At 26.9% G+C, this 15,627-nt stretch overlaps 1 protein-coding gene across 2 annotated transcripts in view; it reads left to right on the top strand.

The window, feature by feature from the left end:
- Positions 1–269: 269 nt before the first annotated feature.
- Positions 270–15,627, top strand: part of LOC136980449 (mannose-P-dolichol utilization defect 1 protein homolog) — a 63,447-nt gene continuing 48,089 nt past the window's right edge. The window contains exons 1-3 of one of the 2 annotated variants that reach the window (XM_067276555.1): positions 270–380; positions 2,814–2,953; positions 8,653–8,718. In XM_067276555.1, the coding sequence (XP_067132656.1) occupies positions 2,866–2,953; positions 8,653–8,718 (154 nt within the window). In that variant the 5' untranslated portion in view covers positions 270–380; positions 2,814–2,865. Of the gene's footprint in view, positions 381–2,804; positions 2,954–8,652; positions 8,719–15,627 lie in introns of those variants that run through there. The other variant, XM_067276556.1, reaches the window with a different exon arrangement.

The raw sequence follows: 15,627 nt of genomic DNA, 5'->3' as shown, positions 1-15,627 counted from the left end.
TATGCTAATGTTAATAACAATATTAAATCTATTTATAAATTAAAATTTTGTTTTTGTGCATTTTTTTTATTTATTATTATTATTATTCTATAGATTTTAAGAATGATTCGCTTTACTAATTAGATGCGATAAGTGATTAATTTTGAATGTTACAGATAGCCTACGTAGCGGTTAAAATAAGCTATTCACGCGATCGCTCAATCTTATAAAAAGTCATTTCCTATCAAAATTAATGACAAATAAAGGGTTTTAAATAATCAATAGAGCGGTTAATACGAACAATAAATAATTTCAAGGACGTTAGGCGATTGTTTGGCGAAAATCTCTCCAATTAACCTACACAATTCTATTTTTGCAGCCGGATGCCATAGATTTGGTAACTTTATTTTATTAATTTCGTTTAAATTCCAAAAAAAAAAAAAATGCTTTAAAAAATTCTTATACATCGTTTCCGCTTAAATTAGTATCGAGTGTTTCTTATTTTTTTTTTTTTACCATCTTTTACTTGCAGTTATTTTCAATTTAAGATGAAAAGTAGCTTTTTTTCCGTTTTAATACACTTTTTTTTTACATTAAAACTAGATTAACGCAAAAATATGCATAATTTAATGTTCTAAAGCTATCATTAATAGAAGAAAAAATAGGAAAATATTCAAAACAAAATTTACTCGTGTCAAAAAGTGAATTCCCACTCTCAATATATCCAAGTAACTGTATATTTATTACGTATATACAAACTTCGCTTCTAGACATTCTTTTTGAAAAGGAGTAAGGTAGATTAAGATAAAATAAAAAATAAATTATAGTGCATTGATTTAAACACTTAAATTTTTTATCGTGTTTAAAACAATACATTTTAATTCAAATTCTTATTTTTCTATTTACATTTTAAAGTATAGAATAGAACCAATACATTAAGTCGAATATAATTCAATATTACATACTGTAAAAGGAAAAACGATACGTTGAGAAATCTGATTCCTATCAAAGAACATGCGCGAACTTTTCAAAATTGAAAAGAACCATATTCTTCTTTGGTACATCTCTCTCTCTTTCTTGACTTTTACAATTCTTACATATGTAAGAATTATTTTTCAAATCTCTTTATATATATATATATATCAATACTTTTTCGAATAGGCTATATTCTTCTCATATAATCAGAATAATATCGACTTTTTATAATTGATTATCTAAAGAAATAACATGATAAGACTGTTATAATGATGAATAGAAGATGGTAGATTTGATTCAGAATTGGAATTTTATTTTTTATTTTGTTCTTTATCTTTCTGGCCGGTTGCCATTTTGGATTTTATGACAGCTAAAGCTCCTCCTCCTCCTTTACTTCCTTCTACATAAATAAATCATTAGTTTCTCTCTTTCACTAACTTATATATAAACAGACATGGTCGATAATTCTTTATCCTTGTTAAATGAAAAGTTCTCATCTCCGCAATATCTTAGCACCACGTTTTGTGGCACTCGAACAGCTTCGAAATGTTCCAATTTATATAAAATTTCCCGCTTCTTTTCTCTCTAAAACTTAAAAAAAAGAAAAGAAAAAAAGCTTATGTACAGTACATTTTTACGTTTGATTTTAATGGATAAATATCGGTTTAAAGAAGACAAACAATCGTGATAATTAGCATAAAGGGCATTCAGTAACGAAGCTCAACTTTTGACCTTATACAGATATTTATAGTTTACACCATTTCTAGTCAACACCCACGTTGTGCCTACGCTCGTCGCCTTCGTTTCTTGCCATCTGGTGGCGGAAATTGGAAACGCTTTCATGGAATATTTTTCTCGATTTAATTATTTTACTCTTAATTAATTAATTTTAAAAAATTCCTTTCTTGATTAAGACGACCTTGCAAAGAAATTTTCTCTAATTTAAATCAATTATTTAAACGTTACATTGTTCAAAACTTAACAGTTAAATATTCCTTAATTATTATTATTTTTTTAATATTTTGTTAAAATAATTTTTATAAAATTGCTTAAAGTAGTTTTAAAATTATAATGAATTAATTACAAATTTAATTTTTAATACAATATGAGGTTTAATGCGTGTTTTTAGAAACTTGAGAGAAGTTTATGTTAATCTGGATGATGATGATGATAGATTTTTACTTTTTTTTAAATATTAATAATAAAACATAATTTTTTTAAATTATTAAAATTAATTTTTTAATGTTATTTTAAAAAAATCTTATTTATTTTACGAAATTAAATATTTAAGAAAGATTACAATTTTAAAAATCTTTATGAATTAATTTTTTAAATAAATTATAAAAATTCTAATTAATCTTTAAAAGATGTTAAAAATGAAAGATTAATATATTGTACATCAAAACATTAAATAAAAAAAATGAAAAGTTTATGTCTTTGAATATTAAATGTTTGATGTGTTCATGGTTAGCTACTTGGTCGACATTAATTAACATTCAAGGTTACGTAACCGGATTTATAAGCTAATCGAAATATTTCTAAAAAATTCCAGAATAACATTCGGCTTAAATTTCCTCGAATAAATCGAAAGTTAAAGAATATATATTAAAAAATTTAATTTATTTCCTATCATTCTAAAAATTTGCCAAATTTGTCCGATAGATGGCGATAAAAATAGTTTTATAATTACAGTTTTAACGAGGTAGAAAATAATTTATAAAATAGAGCACGATATAATTTTTTATTTAATTTATTTTTATTAATAATTTTTCAATTTAAAATAGTTTATTAAGAAAAATGTCTAATGAATTAAATGAAATTTTTAAATTATTTTATTTGCATGTTTAAAGATACTAAACAAGAGCAACACGTGACTTACACGTAAGCAGAAGGCATGATTTGAGAATCGGAATGGCAGAAGCTTTTAAGAAGTTGCTTCTCTTGTTTCTTACGGAAAGTTGTTACATCGAATTTTTTGTGAAATTTAATTTTTTCAATGGTATGTCTGTTTTCATATTTACACGTTTATAGTATTGTTTCAGGTGTAAATAATTGTGGAAGGTAGAAAGTGATTTAAATTAATCAATATCATACATATGTATGTTTGTTGTTGTAATACACTACATAAACACACGAGTTACATTTTTTTAGCTAGACGAAGCAGATCGATAATTTATACCAAGAATATTTATCAATTGTATGATTTGCACCATTTTAAATATATTTCTTTCGTTTAAATTTTATATTTTTTCTATGAAAAATTAATTAATTTTTTAACATGTTATGTTAATATATGAATTTTTTAAAATCTTTTATTTAATCTTATCGTAAAATTTTCATTTTTACAGATTTATCTAGAATTTATCTATAGATTAAAATGATTTCATAAATATATAAGTGATTTAATTTAAAGATAATAATAAATTTAATATAGACTATATATCTAAAAGGTTATTTTAATAACTATATCTTAGATTTTTAAATTGATTAAAAATAATTACTCTTTAGACCTACACTTTTACTCACATGTAAAAATTGATAACTGATTATAAAACTTTTTAATTCAAATATGTTAAACATTTTTCGAGTTTAATTCGGCCTGTATTTGGCTACCCTATGTACTTAAAATTCGACAAAATGGAACGTTTTCACATGCGATGTAACATAAATGACATTTTCAAATTTTCTCTTTTGTGCTAGCACACTTTTCTTTAAAGACAGACTTATCGTACTGGATTGGCCACGGAATAGAATGATCGTGAGACGTAATTTTCTTCTATGTATTTATTTTTCGATATGCATTTTGGACTTAACAGGTCCCTCCTAAGTCTTAATATATAGGTCCCTTTTTTTTTTTTCTTCTTTTAGGCATATGCACATACATTAAGAAGATTTTTATTATAAAATTAATAACATCCCATATTTTCCGGCATATAAAACGACTTTTTAACCCAGTAAAATCTCCAAAAGTCAGGGGTCATCTTATAGGGCGAGTATATCCAAAACTCTATATTTTAACTGTAAAAGTCGGGGGTCGTCTTATATGCCCAGTTGTCTTATACGCTGGAAAATACAGTATATACATGTACATGACAAAAATTCACCAAATGAATACATTTTAACCTGGATATATACACTTGAAAAGAAAAATCTGTACTATTCAATACAAAATCCTGGAAATTGATGAAATTGTATTTCAGCATGAGTGTAAAATTGTGCTGCAATTTGCTCTGAAATAGATCTATTAAGAAGTCCAAAAGCATTCATTTATCAAGTTAGAGTATTGGTAGAATTATTTTATAGTTTCTTCTTGTTGTATATTGGGAAGAATTAAGCAGACCAGTAGCACACGTGTCCGGGGCTGAACGTACCATAGAGCGTCAAATTCAAGCTTTGAGCCAGATTTCAAAAAACAGGAGGTGACAACCAGGAAACAGATGTCCAAGAGTTACTACTATTCAACAGGATCACTAATTCATAGTAATAGCACATTATAACAGAATATCTGATAGACAGCTCTCTGTATAGCCGTCTATGGCCAATGGTGTTAGTTTCACAACAAACAGGATAAAAGAACTTTAAATGAATGGTTTTTTTTCCAAACACTTAGTACATTGTGCATAGAAGACCCCATTTTAAGATAGTGTTAAATTAATGATATAGGCCAACTTAATGGTTATGCTCTTGATTTTGGACATAAGTGTTTGTTTTGATTTTGTGTACTCATTTATATATATGTATATTCAGATGATAAACTTGTTAAATTTTTATAAACAATAAATATATTATTGTTAAAATAGAATTATTTATTACAATTAATACTGATGTTAAATTTCCAAAAATGTTAATGTTTTATTAAGATTATTCTTAATAAACATTAAAATAATGAAACAAAAAATAAATGGCCAATAATAAAATAATATAATATTTATGCGTAATATTTATATAATATAAAATAATAAAATATTTATGCGTAATAATAAAAATGTGTGTCATTACATAAATGCTGTTTCATATGAAATGTGTTATATTACAGATTAAAATATAGGTTTTTTTTCTTGTCTACATGTTTTAAAAGTTGGCAAAGAATTTTTTGAAATTATGTAAATATTTTTAGAATACAGTAGAGCATCGATTATCCGACTTAATTGGGAACTGGGGTTGGTCGGATAACCAAAAAATATGAAAAAATACATTTAGTATAGCGTATTAGGCCTGGTTTAAATACTAACCTCCCTTTTACGGTCGAGCCAGTGCTGCCAGCTAAAACATGCAAAAATTTAACAAAAATAATATTAAAGTAGCCAAGACATAACCAAATATTGTAGCACCACATCACTAGCGGACATTTGAATTTGCCAACTAGAACGCGGTCAGATAATCGATGCTCTGCTCTACTGTATAATATAATATATTCTTTACTGATGATGATGATAAAAATTGTTTAGAAACAAATCAGAAAAATAAAATATATATATCCTATATTGATATTTTGTACCAAATATAAAATACTCTTTTTCACTCTAAAGTATCTGTTTTTAAAAATGTTTACATAATATTCATTAATCGATTAAATTACTTGTTGAAACCTCTGTTATTACTTCTTTATGGCCTATATTTTTTTATTTTACAAGTATTGCAGTGTTTGTACAAAAAATTGGTATTGCAGATATTTCAGTATTTTTTACAGTGTGAATTGTCTGTGGTGTTTGATTTTAAAATAAATACTGTGTGCAACAATTCTTTTGTTTTGAATTTGTTTTCCGTTTGACTTCTCAAAATAAATGTGTATAACAGCAAGTACCATATAAGTGCTACCAATGAACTAGAACCTAAATTTCAGCACTTACTGAAGTCTGTATTTTTCTGATTAGATTGTTAATAATAAAGTGGGAATGAATTTTAATTTACTTCTACATTTTCTACATACAAATTACCATATTTATTCCATATAAGATGAGGTTTTTATTCATTTTTCATTGCTTCAAAAACCTAGGTCGTCCTATGCGCGTGAGTGAAGGATTCTTTGCTTTTTTGCAATAAGATTTATGAGCCATGTTTGCATTTTTCATTGGATGCTCACCCTCTCATGTTTAAAAACAAAAGTATTTTATTTGGGTCATTTGAATCGTTCTTGTGTGTTGTCAGGAGTAAAGATGAATAGCAAAGCTTTTTAATTGAATTCCAGATTGAAATTCTAAAGTCACACGGGAGCACGATATAAGTCCATTCCCACGTGAAAACAGATGATTATTCGGAAATCAGAATTCGGAGAAACTCATAAGTTTAATCAATGGAGAGTGGATTCGACTGTTAAGAATTGGCAAAAAAGGTTCCCGATTGTCCAACTTTACATGAACAAATTATGTTGTCGATTTTACAAGATTTTTCCTTAAAGTTTAAAATGCCAGTAAATTTTGCAGGACAATGTTCATTTGATGTTTTATCTGTGATTAAACAAAATAAAATTAGAATTTTATTAATAAAACCTAATTTTCTTTATTTTGATCTTTAAAGTCACACCTCATCCTATATATGACGTCGTCTTACATGCGAGTAAATATGGTATTAAAAATGAATTTTTGGATATAATATGAAATCCAATGTAAGAGTCGAAATTTAAAAAAAAAGTTTTTTCAAATACTTTTGCCATTTTATTGTATACAATACTCTATAAAAAATTAAAGACAAAAGTTTTTTCTAAAATTCACGGGTAAAAATAACACTGACATTTTACAATGAATACTAATATGAAACACAATATTTATTTGTGAAATTAAGACAATGGGATCAGTTACAATATTATGGATTGTTTTTGGATTTTTTGAAAATGGAATTGTTAAAAATAAAGGTTTAGTATTTCTTCATTATTTCATTTGTCTGCCCAAATGAGTTTTTCGAATGTAAAGAGTATATCTACTTGTTTTAATCTGGAAATAATTTAATTTTTATTTTCAGAACATACAATTTTTAACAATATTTATTTCCCACCCATGTAAGTGCATGTGCTAAAATGACACAATAAACTACGAGATAGCATTTATTAGCTCAGTGTTATGGGTAATGAAATGCAGTAGAACTATTCAAGATACAATGTTCTTTTTTTAATTGTGTTGAGTTAACAAAACTAAATTATTTCTGGTCATAATTTTTCTTTAACCTCTGCAAATAAGCAAATTTTTTCCTGTTTTCCATGTCATTGGAGAGAAAAAATCCCATTGAGTCGGACTTTCATAAATTTGGACAATCTTAACCACCTATTAGTCCAAATTAGTGGGGGTTTATCGTCTATTCAGTATAAAATGGCTGTTTTTATACAAAATGAACAGCAATTATAAGTCTTAAAAGTTATTAAAATTACAGCTGTTTTTGCGTTTCATATAAAACATACTAACTTTTAATATAATTAATTTTAATAGAACCAATTACAATTTTTACAAAGAGCATTAAATAATTCTTTTAGAACATTGAACAAAAATCTTATTTTTATTTTATATATGCGTCGAAATGTAAACCAGTTTTAATCATTGAAATTATTTTAACTATATTTAAAAATTTATATAATGATCATATTCAATTCTTTGAATTAATTATACATCCAAATAGTAAATAAATTAATGTTTAATAAAAGATTTTATTTACTTCAATTACGACATTTAGGACGAAATGACCTTTCGAAAGATTGATTTTTAAATAAAATTGCAAATAATTCGCCTGTGTAAATGTAAACTTTCTTCGCTTCACTAACTCGCTTATTGACGTAGTGTTTGAATAGAAACAGACTTCTTGTAGAAAAATTTGTACAATCGAAGATAACAAAACTCCAAAACCTCAAGGAAAAAAAATTAAAATATTTTGTATTCTATGGCGTCAAAGTTTGTCAAAATAATAATAATCTATGAAATGTCTATGGGAAAGATGTTTCAGTGCCATTTTATGTATTTTTGAAGATGTTTATTATTGTTTTGTTTTGCATTGTTTTAAATTACAATGTTTCTGTTGTTTTTGTTTTTACTATATTAATTTTATTTTTTTATAGAATAAATTTTAAATGTAGAAAACTAACATTAAATATAAAAAGTCATAAATTACCATGAAATTTCAGAAAATATTGTGATGAACAAAATACTAAGATTGAATCACAAAGACAAAATAATGTAGTATTAAGGGAATTGCCAACTGAATAATATGTAGATTGATTATTTAGTTTACGTGGATAAAATGACTAAAATAACTTTTTACTAAAGGAAATAAGTGACTTTAACTATTCATTTTATTATGAAATTTCAGGCGGTTATTGTATAATCTTAATATAAGAAAGTGATTAGAATTGTATATAAAAAAAGTAAAAATTTTAATTTTATTTTTTTCCTTAGACGACGAAATTATTTAAATGCTTGTTACAGACGAATATTTTTTGAAATTTCTATAAATATAAAATGGTTCAGAAATATTTCAAGTGTCCAGTTTTTTAAAGATAGTTATCATTGAGATGAATTCTATTTGACAGAAAACTAATTTTGTTAATTTATTTTTTAATAATTTTGCTTCTTCAAATCTCAAGTACGTCTTAATTTTGTTAACTTAACAAAATTAAGACGTACTTGAGAGTTGAAGAAGCAAAATTATTAAAAAAATAAATTAATTCAATTTATAATTTTATTTTATTTAAAAATAACTTTATTTTTTATTTTTTAGTAACCTGTTTAAAACAAGGATTAAGTAAAGGATTGGGATATGGTATAATTTTGGGATCAACTCTCGGTAAGTTAAATATGAAAATATCAAAAAATTGGATCATCTAAAATTAGTTTGTTAGAATAATTTAAATTACAAATAATAAACAAACAAATAACAATCGATACAAATTATTACAAAACAATAAAAAGGTCATTACAAAATAAACGCAAATATAGAACCGGGTACATTAAAGAAAAATTACATTCATCCTCAAAGCATACAGCTTATCACGAAATATTTATTTAAAGATTTGTTTCTGTTTAATTTGTAAACTGAAGAAAGTTTAAATCAAACTAAAAATATTCTTTTTAAATAAATATTTTCCGTTTCCATATAAATCAATGCGAGTTTTTAAAAGAAAAATTTACATAAATTAAGACTGCATTGTGCGTCTTCTTTCATACAATTTTTAAATAACAAGCATTTATAATGTAAGCTTAAGTTATTATTACTACTTATATGTGTAAAACACAATTATATGTATATGCTCATTCAAAGTATAAAAATAAATTTAAAATGGGCCAATAATTTAAGAAATCAAGAAAATCAAATTAAATTTGCAGTGAATAATTGGTTTTTCTTCAACAATATATAAAATTAAATAAAATTTATAATGGGAGCTCGGAAGATTTCATTATAAATTGTATTTAATTTTTTATGTTGTATTTTATTATGTTAATTTTCTTTTTAATTTTTTATTTATTTATTTTTTACAGATAATTATAAATTGAAAATTTTTTACATGATGACTACTTATGTTTGTGGAAAGTATATCCATGAATTTAATTATCATGGAAAAACAACATTAAATGTTAATTTGTGCAAATCTTCATGTTTCTGTGTGTTCCGAGCGTGCAATGCTCAAACAAATCGTGACCACTCTATAATGCATTATTTAAAATGAAATATATTCTGTTTTATAATTTTTTTTTAACTATAGATCACTTTCTATATATCCAACACTATACAAAATTAAATGTTTTCAATGTTTACATTTAACTTAACTTTAGAAACAAAATTTTCAAACATAAATGTAAAATAATACTCCTAATTTAAATAAAAAGTTTCAGCTTAAAGCAAATAAAACTTGGCACCAACATTTATAAAAAGTAATTTGAAAAGCTGTTTGCTCAAAATTCTTAATTTGGTTTTTTTAGAATTAATGTATTTAGCTGTATTTCGATACTCTCAGCTTAAAACAGATTTTCTAAATTATTCTGATAATAGTTGAAATATAGCTAAAAACATTACTCAAAACTCTGAAACTTCTCCAGAATTAAATAGCTTTTCAATTATTTTTCATAAATTGTTGCCAAGTTTTGTTTGCTTTAGACTCAAATTTTTTATATTACAGTAGGTTATTTTACATTTAAACAAAATTTACAAAAAGGGGAAATCAAATTTTATGATTTAATATATATAGTGGTGCCTCATACTTTAAATGTAATTTGTTCCAGGAAGTCATTCATACTCTGAATTGTTTGAAGTCTGAATCAATTTTCCTCATTAATTCACTTTTCATTATTTTTAATCTGTTTGCAGGCCCTAAACAGTACCAATTTTTGATGAACTTAAACAGCAAATACACATAATTTTAGGGTAAAAATAACACACAATTAAATGCCCTAAATAATTAAACATGAAAACAATATGCAGTTTGCTTTGCTTGGTCATAAATAATCCTCTGCTTCTCATTTATCCACACTAGGAGGAGTTTTTCCATTTCTTCAGTAACATTCCCGGAGATCGATAGTGCCACACCTTTAGTCATATTTGCTGTTTTTATTTTTTTCTTGTTCTTAAAATGGTACACACAGTCAAATTTAGCATCTTAAACATGACTGTCAGTTCAAACAAGTGTATGCTTTCATGCTATATGATAAGTTCCTTTTTGCATCTGAGTCACCAATACTATACTTTCTTTTCAGGATTGTTCTTTCATATACTTATTGGATGCCATGGTTAATAGGTAGTAATTATATTATATATAACCAAACACCAAAAATAATGTGAAAAAAGCACTGAAAACATGAGCATAGCACGAGATGTGAGTTAGAGAATTTGGGCACACATCAGATGGTGTTTACACAGAAGTATAATTTGAACTCTGGATTGAATTTCTCCAGAATTTAGCATTCAAACTCTGTTTGATGTTAGTCATTTTAAGTATGAGGTACCATTTTATATATTTTTAAACCATATATAAAGTTAATATAAACCAAAACTAATAAATGTTTAAGAAGTACAGGAATCACCTGTCTCAAAAGTATATAGATTTTTTAAATTACAAAAAGAAACATTAACAAATCAGTTTCTTAATGTGCTGTTGCTGCACTATTTGCCTTAATAGTTTCAAACATCAAAGAATAAGTTGCTATATAATTCTCTGATCTAAATTACACTAACTCTGTGAGCTGCTGTTTAAGAATTCTGTTACAGAATTATACTGTCTGTTATTGGCATACATATTGCTAGCCAGCATAGCCCAGATTCTCCATTGAATTGATATTAGAACTTTGAGAGAGCCATTTCAATAGTTTCATATGGTGGCAATCAGACCATGCTATTGTTGAACACAATTGGTGGATAGGTGCATTATCCTTTTGAAATACCTAATTAAGCTCTCAATAACTTTTCCAATAGATATCTATAAAGTTATATTAATATAACTTTTGCCAGCAGATTATTCTCGTGCATAATTTGTTAGCTTTGTACATTCTTTCATCCAGTTATAAAAGCAATAGCTGATGTTCCATTGCATCTAAAGCGACGTCATATCTTTTACTGAGCCACCACCTTGTTGTCTGCTAAAAATTTGCTTTTTTTATTGTGTTTCTTTCCTAAAATTATGCCAGTATGACAACCACCCTTCAAGACAATTCAGATCAATTTTTTTTATCACTGTAAAGTACTTGAGACCACTCATCTGTCCAGTTCTTGTGTTTCTTTATTAATGATGGTAATATATTTTTTTTTCATATCTGATGTAAGGACTAGCTTGCCGTAGATGCCTGTGAACTCATAAAAACAATATTTTCAAATTCTTATTGTATATAGCAGACATGGACAAATGCGGCTCTTTTTGAGTTACATGCAGTTCTTGCTGAAAGTGTTAATTTCTGTTTTTTATTATTATTTTTACAATTTTATATTTATAATTTTGTGAAAATATGTTTATTAAAAAAATTCAATATTTGTTTTATATTATATTTATATTATATAATAAAATCGCACGCCTTACCATACTATCCGCCACGACTGTATAGAACTGCGGCTCCCGTGCATCTTGCAAAACCTACATTTCGGCTCCCACTGAACTCTTGCTTGCCCACCCCTGGTATATAGCAAACAGATACAGAAAAATGGAATTCATATATATATTTGATTATAAATAGAGGTTTTACAATGACCAATTTTGATCTTTCTGTGCCTGAAATTGCATCAATTCTTAAGTTTCCGTGCCAATTTCTATAATCACATGAATATGCAAATTAGGTTTGTTTTTATTTACTTGATATTAAGTAAAGTCTACATATTTTTGAGACAGTTGCTTATGCAGATTTAGTTTTTGTCTGTCTTAAATTTTCAAAATTGAATCAACATGGATGATTATAATCTTTTCAAATAGATTTAATTAACATTATAATTATTTCTTTTTACTTTTTTTATTCATCTTCCGCATCAATCTATAAACTTTTGAGATACACTTTCTAACAGTTAGACATTTCAAAATTATATATGTTCAAACATTTTTCGAAGAAATTTTGAGATTATTCAAATAAAAAACAAAAACAAAAAAATTATATTGCATTATATGAAATAATGTATGAATTTATTAAATTTTTATTCTGTTCTGTTTTATTCAATAAAGCTGAATAAAATAGAACTGCTACCATTGCTAAGCAACAAAGCTGTGGTAACACATTGACTCCATTCTTATGTATTTCATAGTATCTCCTATGAACATAGTGTCACCTATTTACAGAAATTTTACACCATTATTAACATTAAAAGATGTTGAAATATTTTAAATAATAACAAAATTTGTTCTTTTCACCTAGCGGAGATCAGTTCTGATTCTATCTTTTGATGAAAATCAGTCATAAGTCTACCAGACATTGGCAGAGATTAACAATTTTGGTTGCAGTGCTTAACTCAAGTTCTACTGGGACTAAATGCTTGAGCTCAACTGTCCTTTTTTTCTGATCCTGATGAGAGAAGGAATGTGTGCAAGCTTTCTTTTCTTTCTCTTCCATTAGTGAAAGCTGTGGGAGGTCAGGCCATCTGCATTGAGCATAGAACCTTCCTCCGTTTACTTGAATGAAATAAAATACTATTAAATAATATTTCACTGTAGTTTTGAACTGAGTATATTTAAAAATCATGATGCATTTTTATAAATATGAAAATTTTATTTTTATAATGACTAATAGATACTGCAAGTTTGGGAAATTAATTTTATAAAAAAAAAATCCTTAAATTTTATGGTAAATATCAGTTTTTTATGGTGTATCAGTTTTCCACTTGAAATATTTCACTTATAGATCTAGGCTTAATAACACCAACATCAGATCTTTTGATGATACATCTTATTGTGTTCAGAATGACTAAAGTTACGAGGGTCTTTCTAAAAGACAAGAACATTTTGATCTGACAAGCCTCACAGTCTCCCACCACCCCCACTGTCGCGTCATGGACTTTCCTGTTTTTTCACGCCAGTCTGACGCTAACAGCGAGCCGCAATGATAGTTTACTGTTTACAGTGTGACTTTGAAATGTGTGACAAAATTAAAGATCCAGCCAAGTTTGAGGTTCGTAGTGTAATATGGTTTATGAATGTAAAAAAAAAGTCCACCCTATTGAAATTTACAGACAGGTAGTCAAGGATTATCTGTCTGTAAATTTTCGCCGACTATGCCGTGCCATTCAAAACAAACAGTCGGAATTGTTGTCCAGAGGCTTTGTGCTTCTTCAGGATAATGCACTTCCGTATGCTGCTGCGTTGATGAAGACCTTGCTTCAGCAGTTTAAGTGGGATGTTTTTGAACATCCTCCTTATAGCCTGGACAGCACTGAGTAATTACCATCTTTTCCCAAAATTGAAGGATTTTTTGGCCGGGAATCACTATGGAAATGACAACGAACTGAAAGAGGCCGTTAATGACCGATTCAAGAACTTGGCGGTAACTGAGTGTGCAGAAGGCATAGAAAAGTTGGTGATACGCTTTGACAAATGTTTAAATTTGTATGGTGACTACGTATAAAAATAGCTAAGGTATCATATGTGTTGTAAAATAAGTTTTGTTTCATTATCTTAAATAAAAATATCTAGAGAAATAAGCATTCAATACTTTTAGAATGACCTTCGTACTTTTATATATGTTAGTTTTAAAATGCACTTAATTACAAGGGGAAAATTTTATTTTGTCATATGATTAAGCATATCTACTTATATTGTCAACAAAAATTTCTGAATGATCAGTATTAGAATAAATGCTAAGGTCACCCTTATCGTGCTTTTTATTTTAAATAAAAACCGACACTCAGCATTTTCACTTTATTTATAACAAAAATAATTATATTGGTATCTTATATATATTTTTAATGTTTTATATAGATATTTGGACCAATTTATTAATTTTAAAAATTAATTTAAAAAATAAATATAAAATTAGGTTATAGAAAAGCAGCAATTAAACCAGTATTTTTCAATCTTTTTTATCTCAAGGCACACTTGAACCTATAATTAAATTTATGTGGAAAAAATCACATTATTTAAAATTGTGTTTGTAAAAATTCTATTGCCATATTACCTGCCACTTAACCTAATTCTTTTTGACTATGTTTATTGTTAATTAAATAAAACAGGATTATTGTTCCTCAAAATAGCAGCAGGTTACAACAGTAGTTATTTAAATTAATAATTTTTCATTTACATAAGAAAAGCAATTAACATTAAGACTTAACTTGCATTTAAAAGTGGCATGATGATTGCTTTTAGAAACTTGCCCAATGTCTTGCTATTTCTAAGTTAAAATAATTTGAACTAAATATGGACAATTGTGGATACGTTTTCAATTTTAAGAAATAACATGGTGTTATGCATATATAATTTTGCTTATAAATATATATTTTTTTTATTACATTATGTACAGTAGAGTCCCATACAACGTGGGGATTCATTACTCATTATAGGAAATTGCGTTATCGAAACCTGCATTATTACATGATTTATGAAAGTTTAAACATTGGCCTATAAGTTGAAAAAATATATACCTCTAATTGACAAAATTCGAGGGTTGTTGCAGTGGCGTAGCAAACATAACTGGCGCCCAGGGCACGACACTTTGTTGGCACACCCTCCCTTCTCCAGAAACACATATAGTTTGTCTTGGAGACCATTTGGGTGGCACCCAGGGCATGATACACCCCTTGCACCCCCCTCGCTATGCCATTGGGTTGTTGCTTTCTTTATTTGCACGTTGTACGGGACTCTACCATATATGTTCATTTATTATAACAATGAAAAACTCATATAATCAATTTAAAGAGGTTTTAATTTTGACACTGAATAGAACTTCCTCAAAAAACTGGAACAGTATATATATTATTTGCTGGAAAATTAGTGCTTAGGTGTATGTTCGAATCTATTTAATTTTGACATGTATATTTATTGTTTATTGGGCTTCTTACAAAAGTAATATATTTAATAACCTTCAAAAATTTTTGCAGCACACCTACAATCCTCTCACAGTACACTGGTTGAAAATTACTGTATTAAACCATTGATATACTGTATATTCTCTGAAAAACAAGAAGAGGATGTATGACCAAGTGACCTATCCTGAATCTATGCCTATATAATTTTAGGTAGATAACCAATAATTTGTTTACATAATCAATTGTCATAATTATGACAATTATTATTTGATT

The sequence above is a fragment of the Centruroides vittatus genome, unplaced genomic scaffold (assembly GCF_030686945.1).
Source record: "Centruroides vittatus isolate TY-2023 unplaced genomic scaffold, ASM3068694v2 contig_7, whole genome shotgun sequence".
In the NCBI taxonomy this organism is placed as follows: Eukaryota; Metazoa; Arthropoda; class Arachnida; order Scorpiones; family Buthidae; genus Centruroides; species Centruroides vittatus.
This window is presented reverse-complemented; position numbering and strand designations above follow the sequence as displayed.